At 37.7% G+C, this 19294-nt stretch overlaps 1 protein-coding gene across 5 annotated transcripts in view; it reads right to left on the bottom strand.

The window, feature by feature from the left end:
- Positions 1 to 19294, bottom strand: part of PPP3CA (protein phosphatase 3 catalytic subunit alpha) — a 324510-nt gene that overhangs the window by 4043 nt on the left and 301173 nt on the right. For 4 of the 5 annotated variants that reach the window (XM_053217100.1, XM_027061516.2, XM_027061527.2 and 1 more), the window contains 3 exons: positions 10118 to 10202; positions 4802 to 4899; positions 1708 to 1737 (listed from right to left, as the gene is read on the bottom strand). In XM_053217100.1, coding sequence (XP_053073075.1) covers positions 1708 to 1737; positions 4802 to 4899; positions 10118 to 10202 — 213 coding nt within the window. The remainder of the gene's footprint in view (positions 1 to 1707; positions 1738 to 4801; positions 4900 to 10117; positions 10203 to 19294) is intronic. The other variant, XM_027061522.2, reaches the window with a different exon arrangement.

Below are 19294 nucleotides of genomic sequence, written 5' to 3'. Positions count from 1 at the left end.
TTAATTCTTCTCTAAATTGGTAATAAATTGCAAAATAATAGAGCTGTCTAATGAGCACCCACCCTGAAAATGCAATTATTTTGAAGGACAAAATAGTGGCACAGAGTGGTATTCTATTCTTTTTCTAAACCACTGTGAATATCATTTCATCATAATGAATAAATGCAAAAGTTTGTCAAACGTGGTAATTTATGGAACGATTTTATTCATTTCAATGGCAAATGAAGAGGCTCTAGGTTTTAAAAGCCAATAGGCTGAGAGCATAGACATTCAAAATCTAGCTAGAACGATGGATGTGTTCGAAATGGGGCTCCATCTCTACTCAAACTGTCTACCCTGGTACCGAAGAACGTGCTCTGCTGTAGTTGCTGGTCAGACAATGGGTATTAGCAATTTACATTGGTAGTATACTTAACACAACACAGAGTCACAGAAACCACAGAAAACAGCCAAACTATCCACAAGAATGCACACGGCAGATTAGAATTTGCCAAAAGGAATAGAGAATTCCCACGTAAATAGCAGTCAATTCACTGCTATTTAGGAAGCAGTTGTATTTTCTCTTACAGGGCTATCATTTCCCCTACTGTATCCAAATCATATGCAAATTCAACAGTCTAAAGTGGCACTTTTCACATCGTTATAAAGGACCATCCACACACAATTTTGGGAAAAATAAAAAGTGATCTTGCAAGAACAAAATACAACTGAAGAATTTTGTTTTAAAGGGGAACTTCAAATTATTCTTTTTTAAAAAAAATTTCCAGAGGGTATGGCGGGGATAACATTAAAAACGATTTTGATGCGCAGTTCTCTCATAACTGTGTATTTTTTAAGCCCTTGAATTCAAAAGTAGTTTCCAGAGGGTCAGTGCAGTTGTCCTTGAGTAGTGCTAGGGCACAGTGGGTGATGTACAGTTCTTGGTGTCCTCAACAGCACCTAGCAGAGTACCTGATTCAAAGCAGACAGTCAACAGTCCGCTGAGTGAGGACTGGATCATCACTGTTCTCGTAATGGCCACTGCCACAGCCACTGGGTATCTCTGAACTCTTTATAGTATCTTGCTGGTGCTAACTGTCCTACAAATACCAGTAGGTCAAAATTTGTAAGACTCACAGAACTGTTGATCTCATGCACAGCTGTCTCATGTTGGGATATTTCTTAGAGACATAAATTAGTGTTGGACTACAATGAAGCACTATTCAAATGAACACTTTTTTTTTTCTTTTTTGCCAGAAACTTCTGAAGACTAGAATTAATAAAGCTATTTTTCTTCTCTCCTTTTCAGTGCTGACTGAAAATGATTTGAGGGAGGGACATGGTTCAGCTCAAGGAATATTATTTTAGGCGATATTTGGCGAAACAGCTGCCATAACCCCCACCCCACATCGTTCAAGATATATAATCCTTTGGTTTTCTGTGACTATACTAGGTTCGTTGTATATACGAAGTCAAACATAGCTTTAAGGGAAAAAAAAACAAACAAACAAACCATAAAAGGACATTTTCCCCTTTAAAGCAAGAACATTTTGGTTAATACTGAGCCACAACTGTTAGCCCAACACCCACACACTCTGTACAAGCTACAGCAAAATAATAATAATAATAATAATAATAATAATAATAAAATAATAAAAAAAAAATGAATACACCCAGCAGAGCCCTTATCTGTTGCAGGTACAACAGAAAGGGGACTGGCCAATTTACCTTCATCAGCCTCAATAGCCTCAACAGTAGCTGAAGAGAAGAAAGGGGGTGCAAAATGAATGAGAAAAATGAGCAGAGGATTTTTAATTCTAAGAACAAATCAGTGACGTTCAAGGGAGCTCAGAGTATTAATGTTCCTGTAAGTGCTGGATTCTGGCACAGACAACAAAACGGAAACGGTATAAAGAAAGGAAACACACAACGAAAATCAGTCTATTTTATGAGCTGGATACACCTATCTGAGTGAACTGGTTTTTGTTCCTTAATAAATGACAAAATGATTAACCCTTGAGGAACACAGGACAGTTTCCGCTTATTTAGATGGAATCGGTAAGAGACTAGGTTACTCTAAAATGTACATCTGACACAGAAAGGACAATAAAACCACTGCTATGCCTGGTGATTTAGGATTTTAAAATGCCAAACAAAATGGCAACCTCAAAGCAGTGTCATAACATCAGTGGCATAATTCACACCATTCAATATTAAATAGCGAGATTCCTAGTGCAGCGGAAAAGTGGAGTGTGTGTCTGTGTGTGTCTGCATGTGCGCGAATTCAGAGGAACAATCCAATCAATGCATCAAATACAACTTGATGGTGTATGTAACTCTTCAAAGACAAACACCAAGCATGTCTAGAGGGGTGAAGGAGAAGGGGAAAATGGAGGCAATGGTGTATGGAGTCTGGACTCCCTTTGCCAGGCAACCCAATTTAAAGTCAGTTTTCCTTCCCAGAATACCATCTTTGGAAATGAAATTCCTGAAATGCCATAATCAACTGGTAACATGTCAGTTGCAGTAAGAATTCTATCAGCATTTTAAAGAAGAGGCAGTTTAAATACTGAAGCCTCAGCATATTTCAGAGGCAACACTTTAAAAGCCCATTGCTTTATCAGCAATTTTTATAATAAGGTTAGCCTCTGTATTCTCACTAGTACAGGTGTATGAGCCTTTCCACGTTATTAAGGCTAGTTGATACTTCCCTAATTAAGTGCTAAAATGCAAAACTTCTCTGTAACTCCAAAATGTTTAATATTAAAATTCTACCCCTTGACTTTAATTTGCATATTTCTTATAATTTAAAGTTGTAAGACTAGAGCAACAGTCAAATGTGCACTACAATTTCCTTACAGTGCCTTCTAAATCCCTTAAGATAAAAATGTAAAAAGTTTACCACCATGGAGAAAAGCTAAAGAGTAAAGCTTTAAGCAGTTTCTTCTTTTTGACAATTTGAAATCCAGACAGTGGATTTTGAAATTGTTTTAATGTATGTGGTTTAAAATAGTGAGTTTTCAAGTTCTCAGGACTAATGGGGTCCCAACCCTTGTGTCTATTAAATGTGTGTGAGTTTGTGTGTGTGAGAGCTCAACACAGAACAACACACACCAATGGATCTAACAGAAAGTAACAGAAAAGGAAACCGAATAATGTCAGTTAAAATACAGGTGATAATCTAGAAACAAAACAAAGAATTTTAAGAACTTAAATAACTTAAGTTCAAAAATAAAGCAAAAAATCTGGAACCGCACCAGCACCAACATATCAGAAATATGCACTGCCCATTATTAAATATATCCTTTCAAAGCAAATGTGGCACAGTTTCTGATAATACACCTGCTGTACCTTAAAATGTGCTTATCAGAAACTATGCAGATTTCAGTCAATTAGGTAGGTTGTTGTGCATTTTGTGCATATAAATGATTCATTTCTGTTCATCTTTTAGAAAGCATGTTTATTTTGGTGGGAGAAGTCTTGTTTTTTTAAGTTATCGAAATTATTTTTAGATATAAATCAAGGGGAAATGTGCTTTGATGTATTTTCCTATCTTCATTCACAAATTTGTGACTTTTTGTGGGAACTAAGACATTGATTTTGGAATAAATTCATATGAAAATAAAGAAAATTATAGTGATGCTGAACATGGCTCTATGTAGCAAGGGTGTGCCTAAATCAAGTAACCAACCGTAAGAATAGATTCATCTTCTAGATTGAGGGGTAGAGATGGGGGGAGGGGGAAAGCACACACACACACAAAAAAAGATTCGGGGAAAGATATGGAAAAATAAGCAAGAGGCTGAGATTAGTTTTCAAAATGTTATAGCATATTTCTGTTTTACTGAGTTTTATTCATTGATTTAAAATCTAATCTAAATTTTCATAAAGTATTAAAATTTGACTCTAATTAATGGTAGGATTAATTAAAATAGCAAGACAAAATTAACAAACATAAAAGAATATATAGTAACTGTGATGTCTGATGTAGTGGCCACTAGTCACATGTGGCTATTGAAAGCAAATTAATAAAAATTAGCTAAAATTAAAAAAAATCAATTTCAGTTCCTTGGTTTGTACTTGCTATATTTCAACTGCCCGATAGCCATATGTTGCCAGTGGCCTCTGTACAGACACAGAAATTTCCATCATCACAAAAGTTTCTACTGGACAGCACTCGTCCAGAAAGCTACACATTTTAATAATAATAATAATAATCATCTCTACATTAAAGGAAATGTTTTCATTCTTTTCCAAAAATAAAATGTGGTTATATATACTCAGTCTCTTATGTTCTGGATGGAGAAATCAGAGAAAAGACACATAGGACTCCCAATTTCTATTCAAGCAGGTAACGAAATCACCCTTTTTAATGTTCTCCCATTCTCCACTACAATCTAGACCGTAACGGATGTGTATTTATGTGAGTGTTTATTTTTTCAATCAGACAGCTAACCAGAACATTTAGCAAAAGCGTCATAAAAAAAAATTGTTTTTAGCAACATAACGGCTCAAAGCTGTCCACGCTATCACGTGTGTAGACAAACCTAAGTGAGTCGTCTCCAGGCGGGGGCTGACTATGCGGTTAGGGTGTACATGAGTGGATGGCGGGCGGCGGGGGAGGCCTGCGTTCCAGGGAAGAGGGTGCTATTCTGTGGGACACAATTGGTCAAACTGATGTGGGGTTTCAGCCCTTCCTCCCGCTGAGAACTGAAGACCAAGGCCAAGGCCGAGTTCAAATGGATGAATGAATCAGGCTAACAACACCCTGGACAGAGATGCCCGGGCACACAGTCCTACCGATACCAGTGCGCCTGCTTACCGCTTTGCAGGGTCTGCTTCCCTCCAGAAAGCACTCCGCTGGGGAGCATGCCCGTGGGAGTCAAGCCTTTCAGCGTTAGCACGCTCTCACTCTCTTCTCTGGAAAGGGACAAGGGGACAGAAGACATTAACTTTTGTTTTCTTTAGAAAGAAAGAAAAGACGTGCAGAGGGGGAGAAATGCATACTAGAAGTCACATCTAGGCTCTCTGGATTTTATTTTCCTTAAAACATAGTACGTTTATACTTTTAAATGTTTCTGAGACAGAGTTAGAGAGCAAGCAGGGGAGACGCAAAGAGAGAGGGAGACAGATCCCAAGTAGGCTCCATGCTGTCAGTGCAGAGCCTGAGTTGGGGCTTGAACTCACGGAGGGTGAGATCATGACCTGAGCCAATGTCAAGAGCCAGACACTTAACCGACTGAGCCACCCAGGAGCTCCTAAACATAGTATATTTTTATACATTCATATAAAAGTAATGTGTCAAAGCATAGTTGCTCTGATAGAGTTTATAATTATATGCTTGTGCAAGTTCAGCCTCTTCTGAGTCCTGAATTCACATTTTCACATTTTGCAAGCAGGCATTCAGGATATAGAGTGTTTGCTGGGCACCCTCTGTTGATACGTTAAATATGTTAAAAATGAGCCATGGAGAATTCTGAGGTAAGTTTTCCAGCCAAGGCTCAGCCCAAGTACGTGCAACTGACTTCTCTTGGGAGAGAACACCAAAGAGTGTGTGTATATATATATATATATATATATATATATATATATGAGAGATTTTAAAAAACTCCGTGGTTTATGGATTACAGCACCTAGCAGGTACATTCGGGGCCTATTAAGTAATTTTGACATCACATCATGAGCGCACAAATAATGAAAACCAGACACTAAAGCAACCAGTAACGTTTCCTACCTTTTCTGTTCAACAGTCTCTTTCCCCACGGATTTGCTAATATAACATTATTGTATTGCTCATCGTGACAACTGTTTTACAGTCTTACGGACATCATCATTTCAATTATATTTATTAGCCACAGCACTATTAATCACTTTGATTTATTAATAAATAATAATTATTAAATAGCCATAAAACGGGAATAATACACATAGCAGAATAATTCCACATAGCAGAAACTGTAATCCTACATAATATGAAAAAACATTATTATATATATATACACACACATAATGTTTACAATATGTAGAACTACCAATGCCACATTTTTATGAAGATGTCTAAGGTGACCCAAACAATTCTTTTTTAAAAAGTTTATTTATTTTGAGAGTGAGCAAACAGGGGAGGGGCACAGAGAAAGGAAGAGAGAATCCAAAGCAGCACAGAGCCCGATGCGGGGCTCCATCCCAAGAACCGTAAGATCATGACCTGAGCCAAAATCAAGAGTCAGATGCTCAACTGACCAAGCCACCCAAGTGCCGCTCCCCCAGACAGAATTCAAAAATTATTCCCCCAAACCTGCTACTTCTGCAGCCTTTCTTCAACTTCATCTTTTAGTTAAGCTTAACGCATCACCCCTTCACTCCTATCCTCTCTCTTTCTACCCCCCTGCACCTCCACTCAATCAGCACACCTTGAGGGTAGAGCCCTCACAGTATTTTCAGGATCTTACCACTTCTCTTTTTAAGACAACTTTATTGAGTATAATTAACATCCCACATTATTCATCCATTTAAAGCATGTGACGCGATCAGTTGTTTTTAGTGTATTCACAGAGTTGTGAAACAATCACCGTAACCAATTTTAAAATATTTTCATCACCCCAAAAAGAAATCCCCCCAGTATCTGCATGGCTCACTACCTCCCTGCCTTCAAATCTCTGCTCAAACATCACCCTCTAAGTGAGGACTTCCTTTAGAAGCTACTTAAAACAATATTCACCTTCTATTCTCCCTATCTTTCCTTGCTGATTTTATTTTTATCTAAAGCACTTATGACCCCTGAAAAACTATACAGTTTATTTATTCTCTTGTTTTTTTAAGTATCTAAACCAGAACGGCACTTAGTACATAGTCCCCATTCAAAAAAAAAAAAAAAAAAAAAAACATTTACAAAAAGAATGAGTAAAAGGAAAATAGATTGGAAAATGGCAGTGTTATCCACATTTTAGATTTCTATATCTTTTACTGCAGTTTAAAAATATTAGGTTTGAGATGTTTACAAATCATTGTGTACCCTCATACAGGTATTGCAACCTTTTCAGGCTTCTGTTGTCAAACCAGTAGAGGTCACATAAAGAAAAAATATCTTAAATGCTAATATATGGATTTGGAAATTGGGAGTATCTCTAAACAAATGAACTGGGTGGCTCAGTTGGTTGAGTATCTGAGTCTTGATTTCGGCTGCGGTCATGATTTCATGTTCGTGAGATGAGCCCCATGGCAGGTGCTGTGCTGACAGTGTGACACCTCCTCGGGATTCTCTCTCTCCCTCCCTCTCTGCCCCTCCCTGCTTGTGTGCGCGCTCTCTCTTTCTCTCTCTCGAAATAAATAAGCATTTAAGAAATTAAAAAAAAAAAGAAATGAACATATCTTTTTCTTTGCATTCATATTCACAATCAGGCTTCTTGTACCACCATTCCCATTCATTCATTACACTTTAAAACTTTCAGCTTCGCAAATTCCTTTCATTTCTCTCTTCCTTTGTATCTTTCCTCCTATGGCCTAATTTGCTCGGATTATTTCAGTGGCTTCCAAAATGTCCCCCCTGACATCAGTTAGTCATCATGTTAATCAGTCTTCACACTGCCAGGAACATGGGTTAAAGCATGCCTCTCATCCTTTGAAAACCATCCCATGACACTCACTGCCTCCACACAGAAAACGAAATACTTTACCGTGCTATGCAAGCCTTTTCAGGATCTGGACTCAAAAACATTTTCAGATCCACTTTTCCCTAGATTCCTCACTTACCTTCATGTCTTGCCACGCAGCTCTTCTGAATTCTCAGGATTCACTGACCATATCATTCAAGTCAGACACTCACTAGTACTGCTCACTAACTGAGTTTGCACACGGTGCTTTGCTGCAGGTTTGCCGTGTGGATTACTGTCAAATGCATGCACCACGAGGCCTGGCACCAGGCACTTAGCAAGTGCCCATAAAGCATTGCTTTTAGGACCCAGTGACTGTGTTCTTGATGACTTCTCAGCCTTCAGGCATGCCTTTACCACAATTCAGCACCTAACGGAATCCAGCCTATCCTTCCCAGTATTCCTCTTCACTGTCAACCTCTTCACGAACATTTTTTTTTCAGGGAACAGAAGAGCTCCATGGAGCCCTGTCCTCTTCCACAGGAGAGCATCCCTTCATGTATTTAGCACACGTTTCACTGTCTTAGTTTGTTGTCAACGTGTCTGTCATTCCAATTCGGTATTTGTTGTGCCTAACTCAGTGTATCGTACACATTGAATACCCAGTCATTACTTACGATGCTTACTTACTAAGCTTTTTCTGGCTATGACCCCCCTTCATTCTTCAGATTTAGTATAGATGCTTTTAATATAGGAAAGCAATAAAATATAGCTTGTTTGTATTTTCCATCAATGTGTGCAATCTCAGTCAAGTCACTGATCATCACGGGGTGCAAATGGACCATTTCTCAGATGGATACATCTTAGGTATCCATAGGCAGCGGGCTGCAGGGACTTTGCAATTTTAAGATGTATCTATGATTCTCCAGCATGGCCCCTCCCACCTTCATGTGGCTTGAAGACTAACATAGATGGAAACCAAATTTTTATATTAAGAAAGGCTTCTCCTTTTTCCTTAAATATACTTTCACTTGGAAATTTTGGAGCTGTTTGCTTCCCCTTCAGATGACAAAAATAAAATAGTGTTTATTTGTAAATCTGAGGCATGGTAAACAGGCAAGTGACAATGGAGAGGTAGCTGTCGAGCTTATGATCTTCACATGGTTTCCTGCCCCCACGGGACACTTTCCCAGCCACACAGGCCTCCTTGCTGGTCCTCAAAACTGCTGGTTTCTAAGAATCTTTGCAGTTTTGCCTTAAACATTCTTACCTCCGTATCTTCATGAAGATCACCCCCCCCACACACACACACCACTTACCACTCAAATGCTATTAATTCAGAAGGTTCTTTGTTGGCCACATACTGAAAGAAGTGCCCCATCTCCCACTTGCCATCCCCCTGTACTGCTTTTCTTCTTCAAGGTACCTAATCAGCGCTTTAAGTTTTATTGTATTTATTACTGGATGAATGAGGGAGTCCTGAAAATTCGGTCAGGGATAAAAAGCCTCATTCATTAGGCTGTGAGGGGGGCAACGATGCTCTATTTTCAGCTTTAACACGACTTTTCAGGATTTGGCTGGCCAACACAGAGCTATTGTTAGCTTTGATTCGGTGTCTTTAAGAAAGAGTGATATTGCTTTTCATCTTTGTCATGGCTCCCTGCTTTTGGCATCAAGATGTTTAGTTATTCTTTAGTGATTCTACCAGGAGTGCACTAGAAATAGCAAGAAGAGAAATCAAAAGGGCCCATGTAGCTACTCTGGGAGGAAAAATTGAGACAAAAATTTGGCAAAACTTAGGTTATGAATCATACGACACGGAAATGGACTATTTCTCAAGGTATTCCTATTTACCCTTGTAGATGAGTAATTGTGAATTGACCACATACGGCTCACATATAAACATATTTCAAAGCAAATTTTTTTAAGAGAAGTATGAGTTACTTTGTTTTATCTAAGAGTAGATAATAGAATTTATATATAAAGAAAAGTGTAGTTAATTCTCTTTAGGAAAATACTTGTTTTCTAAACGCCGGATCAATAATAACATGATTCAGGATCTGTTTAAAAAATAACTACTACATGTGAATTGTAACATTAAACAGCTATTTTTTTCTCTCTCCATGATTCATTAGAATAATATATGTTCACATGAACAAGCTCTATGGTAAATGTTCATTTCCTAGAAATCTAGTGAAGTGTACCTGATAAATTCATCTTTTACCACAGAGCCAGAATGAAAAGTAAAATGAATTATAACAGCTTTCCTATGTCACTACAAGTTCAACCTATTGTGTTTTAAAGTCCAGCAGCGAACAGGATGACAAAACAGGAATCAGTCCATTTGGTGGCTTTCTCTACAGAAATAATTTGGTATATTTCAGTTTGACTAAGATAGTCAGGAATGAACAATTCCATTTAAAAGAAAAAAAACCTAAGGAAAAGCAAATATTTTCCAGTAAAATAAGTTACAAGATTAAAGTATCAGAATGCTTATTAAGTGACACATAAGCACATTCAAAACAGAAATACGGGTGCGATGATCCCACCTGAGAACTGAGAACACTCGGGCCATTTTGCCTATTGCTCGGATCTTGTTCCTTATCACCTCCTTCCGGGCTGCAGCTGTTGCGCCTATATTTTAAAACAGAATTAAGTAGTCAGTGACCTTTTATCTAACTGTAATTATCTTACAAATTTAAAGCTATAACCGACTATATAGTAAGCCAAGCCATCTCTGCATACCACGTCCCCCCCAAAAAACCACATGGATTTATCTGTGAATTAATTTTATTTTACTTTATTCAAGTTTATTTATTTACTTTTGAGAGAGAGAGAGAGAGAGAGAGAGAGACAGGCAGAGACAGGGAGAGAGAGACGTAATCCCAAGCAAGCTCCACACAGCCAGCACAGAGACCGATGCGGGGCTCGAACTCACGGATGGTGAGATAAAGAGCTGAGCCGAAATTAAAAGTCAGACGCTTAATCGACTGAGCCACCCAGGTGCCCCCTGTGAACTCATTTTAAAAACCTATGCATCTGGCCATTAATACTTGGATGCGGCTCTTGAGAGGTCCCCAAAATGCCAAAAGCAACTTTTGAGATTTCCAAGGGGGGTGGGTAAAGAGCTGAAAAATCATGGCGCTGACAGGGTAGGTTCCCACCCTCCTCTTCTAATGGAATTCCCTTCTCTTCTGTTTATACAGAGACAGTGTGTATTGGCAGGAAGAATCAAGTGAGTCACCAGGATTTTCTACTCATTTCCGGACCTCTCCATGCTAGGAAGACTACTTTAGGAAACTGTCCTTTGGAAAGTTCTCTCTTGAAGCGACTAGGGAGTGTCAACTCCGTAAGTTCCCTGAAGCATCATGTTTGTTATTTAACCACCATAAAACATTTGTTTACGCATTTGATACTTTTTCATCTTCTGTTGGTTCCCAAATTCTAGAGGGAAAAATGGAAAACTACCGATTTGGATTTAGTGAGAGATGGTGGCACATGGCTTGTATTTTAATACTTATGTAAAAAAGTTACACATAGGTTTGTCTGAGTAACTTTTACCACTTACTCCATTTCCAAATGAAAAAAAAATCAATCTACGTAGGTTATTATTACTATAAACATTATTATTATGTTTTGAAAATAAGCCTGTATGGTCTTTAGTGACTCCATTTTTTTTTTTTTTTTATTAAATTCCACAAGCATGTTTGGAGAAGTGTAAATCACAGGAAAACATCTCTCTTAAGATTTTTATAATCCAGAGTAAAGGGGCTGAGATACCATTTTGTCCATTATATGGGCCCCCATAGAAAATGTTAACACAAGAAGATTGTTTCTCTAGTTCTACTACCATGAACAGAAATACAACAAAATATTCTTCTCAGATAATATCGGAAAGGTTCCTGATCCGAATGAACAGTTTAACTTGCTTAGAGACTGCAGTCCATGGGTGATCATTGGTGTAAGTTTTCATCTTTTAATCTGAGATACGGACAAGCTTTCTGACCTTTCTGGAAGGAGAGCTTTCTGCTTTTTCTCTTGGAGGGTTTTTAAGAATGTGATCTGGAATCTTTTGCATAGTTTGAACAGAGTCAAACAATTAATCACCACCCTGATATTTCTATACGAAAGAAAACTCACATCAAAACTCATACCATGTTGAACTGCCTGGAGGAAAAACCTCTGCTTTTCTTTCCCCCCAAGGAAAATGAACACATAACGGGCCACTGTCTTCTCCTGAGTAAGAGAGGAAGTGATATTAACGCACACCCATCTCACTACCCATGGGTGTTCCCCACAAGGTATGTACCCAGCGAGCTGGTTTCTTCACTTTGTCTTCCTGACCTGAAAGCCTTCAAATAGCCCATATATCAGGCCATTTCTTTCTCTCTTGTGGCAATCACATCATGGTAGGTATCTCCCAACATACTGATTGGCAGAACTTACTATAGCCAGTGATTCTGTCTGTAGATGAATAGAGAAAACCACTCTCCAATCCAGTCTTTCCAATGATGAAGTGAAACCATGGATTCTCATTCACTAAGTTCCTTGAATTATACTCTGTTTTCCAGAACATTTGAGGAGAAGATAGGATATGCACTGGATCTCTGCCTCAAACTTTATCCTGGGTTTCTAACAATTTTTATTACCTATGATTTGTAATTAAGATTCTTTATACAACAAATCCTGTTCTGGACACCATCTAAAAGCCTAGGTTTTTGTGCCTGCATTGTAGGTAATTTATGCTCAAGAGGCTATTAAAGAACATGTGTTAAGAAAAAAAGTAGGATGGCAATTAGTCTCCTTAAGGCTTTTTTCTTATATGTATTTTTTTCAGTTACATTCTGCTCTGAGTCTAACACTGCGATTCCTACTCTATATTGACTATTTCCAGTCTGTTTGACCCAGTGCTCTCAGAGGTCATGATGAGCTAAGTGAGGGAAAAGATTCTGACCCTCTCCAACACACAGTATGGCCAGATCACAAAATCCATCACACAGACACAAAGAATGTAAAACGTGGGTGAGCTCCAAAAGTGGCAACTATATTTAGAAGCGCAGTAAGAAAAGAAGCAAGAAGGACTGGTTAGAAACAAAATTGTACATATTTAAGAGAAATGAGAAAGGAAAAACATAAAATAAAACAAGTGAAAACTATAGAAGAAGGAAAATTTCCCAGAAAATTTTCAATAAAGGGCTTGCAAAAACCATAAGCAGGGCCCTAAGTTGGAAAGGGAGGGAAATAAATTATATAGAGCTATCCTATCCTCTTCAGCTCAGTGTTAGTGGATTCTCAGAAAAATGCTCAAATAAATTCTGAATTTTAAATGTAAAATGAGCATTCTGATAGAGCCATTTTATCATTCCTTATTTTTTTCAGATCCAGTGATTTACTGAAGAGCATGTAACCAGTATTCTACTTTGTGCAATCACAGTCGTGCTCCTAATAAATGGTGATGCACAGCGCATTACGGCCGTTTTCTTTTCCTTTTATTTATATTCAAGTTAGTTAACATACAGTGCAGTCTTGGCTTCAGGAGTAGAACCCCACGATTCATCTGTTACATATGACAGCCAGTGCTCATCCCGAAAAGTGCCCTCCTTAATCCCTATCACCCATTTAATCCATCCCCCCAACCACTTTTCTTAATGACGAAATGCTATCTTTTTAAAATTTCTCAATAACACAGATAAGTAAAAAGCTTTACTACTCCTTTTATAAAATGGGAACATACTTACTCAAAAAATCAAAATTAGCCTAATCATAAACAGCATAAAGAGACATACGAAATGAATATGTCTTGAAGTTTTATCCTGGGGATTGTTTTCAATATTTTCCAAATATTGAAAATCAAAATTAAACTAATGCCAAACTTTGGTAACTTCACAAAATGTAAAATACTCAAATAGGGACACTTGGGTGGCTCAGTTGGTTGAGCATCCGCCTCTTGATTTTGGCTCAGGTCATGATCTCACAATGGTGAGCCTTCTTGGGATTTTCTCTTCCCCTTTTGCTCTCTGCCCCTCCCCTGCTTGTGTGTGCACTCTCTCTCTAAATAAATAAATAAATATTAAAAAAAAAATAAAATACTCAAAATAGCTGAGTTAATATGTAATTGAACTTAAAGGGACTGAAAAATAGTGGGGTAGATTTAAGTTCAGATACAAAGATCCTTGTATACTTAGTAGCATTATTCCTGATTTCTGGCATTTTCCAAATGCAGAGCCCCAAATTGGGCTCTGTGCCTGCTTGGGCACAGCATGGAGCCTGCTTGGGATTCTCTCTGCCCTTCCCTCCTACCTGCTAACACACTCTCTGTCAAAATAAATAAATAAATAAGAATTAAAAAAAAAGAATATAACATTTTAATTTGAAAGTCTAAAACTGCAAGGAACTTTTCGTATGTTTTTAAAAAATTAGTCATTTTAAGTAAAATTACATTTTGCGTTTCCATTCTAGTAATTCCCACTTCTTTTTTGAGCACTTCTCTCTCTACAACTTTTAACTTCTAATCTTTCATGCCTGGGGTGTTATGCTACTCTATCCAGAACCAAGGCAATCGTGCATACTCAATTTTCCTCAAAGTGGAAGAGGCTAATGTATAGACCAAGGGAATCTTTAAAGACTCGCTTTCAACACGTGTCTTTTCTGACCTTAACTTGGCACCTGGACGACTTCTCATGAAGTTTTAAAGGCGTCCATGCCAAGCCAAGTGTCTTGCTGAGTGAGTGCTGTATCCCCACAAGGCGGATTTTAGCTTCTAAGGGGACTGGGAAACTGCAGCAGCATTGTTGCAACGAGGGGCCGAGTGCTAGGGTGAAGAGAGATTCTTACCACATGGGACACCCACCACACATCACAGATGCTCCGCATCTGGCCAACAGCTCCCACCAATTGAGTTACTACAGCAAATTCCTCAGTGTTCACTGAATTAGAGAATGTGGGAAGTGCTGGATAGAATACAGTTTATTACCAAAATCATGTATTTGCTAGGTGTTCTGGTGAGTCTCTCCCATATAACCTTCCATGCGCCAACCACCAGCAACAGAAATATGGATTAAGCATGATCTCTGCTTTAGGAAATCACGTGAACAATGACAACAGAGTGTGACAAATAGTGTGTGCGTAGCAGTGGTGTGCCCGAGCTGGCTTGTGTCCACTAGTGAGAGTAGATGGAGGGCATCTCCTCTTAACTCCACGTTGGTAGCCTGAATCAGCAGCAGGGAAGAGGTTTTATACTATGGAAAGCTACAAAAGCCACAAACTAGGGCCATTTCTCCCCTGCAGGAAGGGTTGTCAAACATGTACCAGCACATCACTGAAAGTAGGTGTTCATTGTCTGGAGGCACGAGAAAAAAAGGTCACTGAAATCATGACAGTTGAAGGATCTTGAGGGATAAGTAAAAGTGAGAGAACAAGGAGAACTGGGTCTTCTCCATAGAAGGAAGACAATTTTTAAACTTTTGGAGGCCGCAACAAGCCATGTTGTGTTGAGTGGTGGTGAGAGGTCTGGTGTGAATGGAGCCGGGCATGCTGGGGTGAGGCAAGGCAAGAGGAGAAACAGGGGCTCCCCGGGCCAACCTGTTGAGGCGAGCACGTACTAGCACCCATGCAGTAGCGATTAACAGAACTTACTTTGTCACTTTCACTTATCTACCAAAAAAAAAGAAAGAAAGAGATGAACTGATGGAGAGGTAGATAGATATGTGACAAGGCAAATACTAGTAAAACCTTGGTTTGTGAGCATAATTCACTTCAGAAACATGCTTGTAATCCAAAGCACTGGTATATCAAAGCAAATTTCAAGAACCATTAGCTGAGTTGTGATCATGTGATGTTCGGCGTTATGTACTGCTCGTTTGGCAAAACGCTGCTCGTTTATCAAGTTAAAATTTATTAGAAATGTTTGCTCATCTTGTGGAACACTCGCAGAACAAGTTACTTGCAATCCAAGGTTTTACTGTATAATCAAATGTTAATTGTGGAAAGTCATGAGTACATAGATATTGACCATACAATTGTTTCAACATTCTTGTATGTTTAAAACATTTCATAATAATAAAATGTCAAAAAAAATAATATTTGGAAGAAGCTTGGTTTAGAGAGAAAAGGGAGCAGCTCTGAGAAGCAGATGTCTCCATCCTGCCCTTTGTGTTACATGGGGAATGGGTGAACTTGCCAAAGGAAGCAATAAAGAAAAGTTCTCAATGCAGCTACATGCAACCCATCCCTTCTCCAAACCGCTCTAGGAGAAAATTGGCCTGGTAGGTTTTGTTTTATATGCCCAATCCAACAGAATCTAATTGCTTTCAATATCTTTTTGTAATTGTAAGAAATGAAGATGATGAGCTACATAAGATTTTATACTCAAATGTCTCATAAAATAGGAATATTTTCATATTATTAGAATGTGAAAAAGTTCCTTTTCATAAAAAGCAGAAAAAAGTGAGGTATTCACTCTTTAATGTAAACAGTACCAGAAATTCCCCACTTCATTATTACATGGGCCTCAGTTTTTATTATTTAGGTTTCTTTCTTTAAAGGCCTTTTAACTAATATAAATATATTCCTAGCATATATTTTTAAATAAAATGTTATATACGAAAGTGCACATATATACTAACATTTTGCACTTTTTTCAAAGGAAAGATATTTTAAGAACTACATATTACTAGTAGGCTTTAAATCTGTAACTTGTAAATTTAGATTCTAACAAACTAATAGAGGAAACTCACCACCTTTCCAAATTTGTTAAAAGCTAACAAAGTTTATCTATTTAGGAAGTTTATTCTATTTGAAAGTAAAATTTTTATCGTGTTTCATTATTATTAAGCAGAGTTTCGATGTACCCCCCAGATATTATTTTTCATCAAGTAGAGCAATTATTGAATCTGAAAAAAGGCTATTGATGGAATGAAGCATGAAATGTTGAGATAAAAAAAAAGTATCTTGTGTTACATTAAAAACAAAAACTAGTTAGGTTTTCATCCAAAATCAGCACCTTTGAAATACAAGATATAAAACAAATAAGAGTCGTCAGATGCCTCTAAATACCTTGCATAACTGTTTTGTTTTGTTTTGTTTTGTTTTGTTTTGTTTACAGATGAAGATGAAACCATAAGTATACAGACTATCTTATTTAGGAGAATACATGTCCCAAATTGGCCCCTATAAAGCTAGGAAGGCAAACCATGTGACATAATCCCTAAACCTTATTCTTTCTTGTCTTTTCTTTCCCTGACCTAGTTTAGCAATAACAAATCTTGAGCTTCTATTTGCCAACAAAGTGATGCTATCTAAAAGTTATTTAGACATCCACCTGCTTTGCCCTTGGCCATGAGTGTGACAAAGGGCTTTACTACATTTTCCTATACTATGTCAGGCATTCCAGTCCTTGGATTTAGGAACAGCACCATAAGCACTGAGTAACTGTTAACTTTTACATTTTTTTACTCTTGCATGTACAAAAGAGTATCCTCCAAAGTATACTATTCCCACCTCCAAACTTAAATAGTTGTGAAGAATATAATATCATCAACACTGCCATTTTCAAGTGAAATGACTACATTACATTTCTTTTCACTGATGGCCTATAAATATCACAGCAATTTCATCCCACCATCATCCATTTAAAGAAAAAATTCCATGAACAAGATACTCACTGATATTTAGAAATCTTACATGTGTCCTTTATTCCTTTGAAATTGTATTTCCATTTCCCTGATTTTACTCTAGTGAATTGTATATTGATACTTTATAATATTTTTATAACTGCATGGTACTTTGTCAAAAACATGTTTCCAAGTCTAAATTAAATGTATTTTTTGGACATTTCCTGACACATTGCCTTAAGTGTTCACAAATTCCTTTGTAATCAATATCACAACTATTAGTAGTACATAATTGAGCTAGATAGCACAAATCTATGATAAATATTTAAAAAGCATAGAAATACAATTTTATTGGATTGCATCCCTTAATGACAAGGATGGGAGGGGGTTACACTGCTTTGATTAAGGATACTTCCTAGATGCTGAGTTTTTCCAGCATCTCTCTGTTGGCACACCAGTACTAAACATCTCAAGGTGAGGTTCACAATGATTGTGGCTTGGGAGACCTATGCTTTGCTATTAAATTGGGAGAAGGGCAATTGAGAAAGAAGAGGTGGAAAAGAAGAAGCTGCAATGAGGCCTGCAGCCTCCAGCTCAGGTGAGTTTTAGGAAAGAGGACATTTGGAAGCCAAGGAATCGAAAAAGGATTCCCTTACAACTCCTCTTGCAACATCCTTGGGTAACACCAGTAGTACAAATATTCTAGCATGAAGACTGAGATTACTCAGTTTCTAGAGTTGATAGTTGCTGGAAGATCTCCTGGACTAGCCATAACTTGAAAATCTGCATTGCTCGACCACTCTTTGGACTAGTCCAAAGAGATTGTTAGGCGTTGGCCCTTGGAAATGGCTGTACATGTGCTTATGGAGGTTATCCTATTAGGCAGGAAAACACATTCAGGATCCCAAATTTTAAAAATTCCTATAAAACTTCATTTTTTTGAAGGTTATAACCTCAAATGTTTGGAACACCTTTTTAACTTTGATTTTAATTCTACCATATTACACACCCAGAGGTGGTAAAATTGGGATAAAATGGCTACCCACTTCAAGTCACTCCAAACCACATACTCTGAATTTTCCCCCTATATTTTTTAGTTCAATGAAAATCTCAGCATATTATAGAACCTGCAATCGTGCCATATTTGGCATAAGACTATTCTGTCTTGGATCCCATTTTGAAAGCAACAGATGATCCTTTAAATGATATTTTTTTTAAATAAAAAGTCTCTCCTGTGTAATGGATTTTAAGAAAGGCCAGTACAGCCTAGACTGTTTTTTTTTTTCCCCGGTTCTCTTGTCATAAAACATAAACGAGTTATTTGGATAGGAAATCTTAAAAATATATAGACTACTCCCAAATGTCAAATAACTGTCATTATTTGGTTATCCTACATAATTAAACGTTTCTTCTGTTTACAAGCTTTAATTTGATTCCGTGGATTTTTGTTCTCTGAGACATTGTGTTCCATCTGTTCAGTGATTCCTCAGTAGAGCCACAGAAATTGGCTATCAGGCATAATTCTAACTTGGGTAAAAATTAAAGACCTTAAAATAGACCAGAGAACTTCCGTTGATTTTTTAAGAAATTATCACATATTCAAACTATGCCTGACAAAGAACATTTGAGTTTGTTTATATTTACCAAAGTAGAACCTAAAAAGATGTGAAATCCTAGTTGGATTGACCTCTCATCATGACAGAAACACATCAATTCTGTAAACTAACAAGTGAAAATAAAAGCAAAATGGGGGCACGTAGGTGCCTCAGTCGGTTGAGCATCTAACTCTTGATTTTGGCTCGGGTCATGGTCTCACCATCATGAGATCAAACCCCTTGTTGGGCTCTGCACTGGGTGGGGAGTCTGCTTAAGATTCTCTCTCTTTCTGCCCCCCCCCCCCACTTGAATACTCTTTCTCAGTCTCAAAATAAAAAATAAAAATAAAGAATTTAAAAAAGAAAATAAAAGCAAAATGAAATAAGATAACAAATGTGAAGTTAATAATTCAGACCTACTGTCTTCAGGAGAAACAATCATAATGTCTGGGTGTTTAATCTATCAAGGATTATTCTGGGTAGATGAGGGCAGAACAGTTCAAAAGGGTATCTATTAAGG

Source organism: Acinonyx jubatus, chromosome B1 (assembly GCF_027475565.1).
Source record: "Acinonyx jubatus isolate Ajub_Pintada_27869175 chromosome B1, VMU_Ajub_asm_v1.0, whole genome shotgun sequence".
In the NCBI taxonomy this organism is placed as follows: Eukaryota; Metazoa; Chordata; class Mammalia; order Carnivora; family Felidae; genus Acinonyx; species Acinonyx jubatus.
The sequence above is the reverse complement of the archived record's forward strand: the minus strand, read 5'-3'. Positions and strand labels throughout refer to the sequence as shown.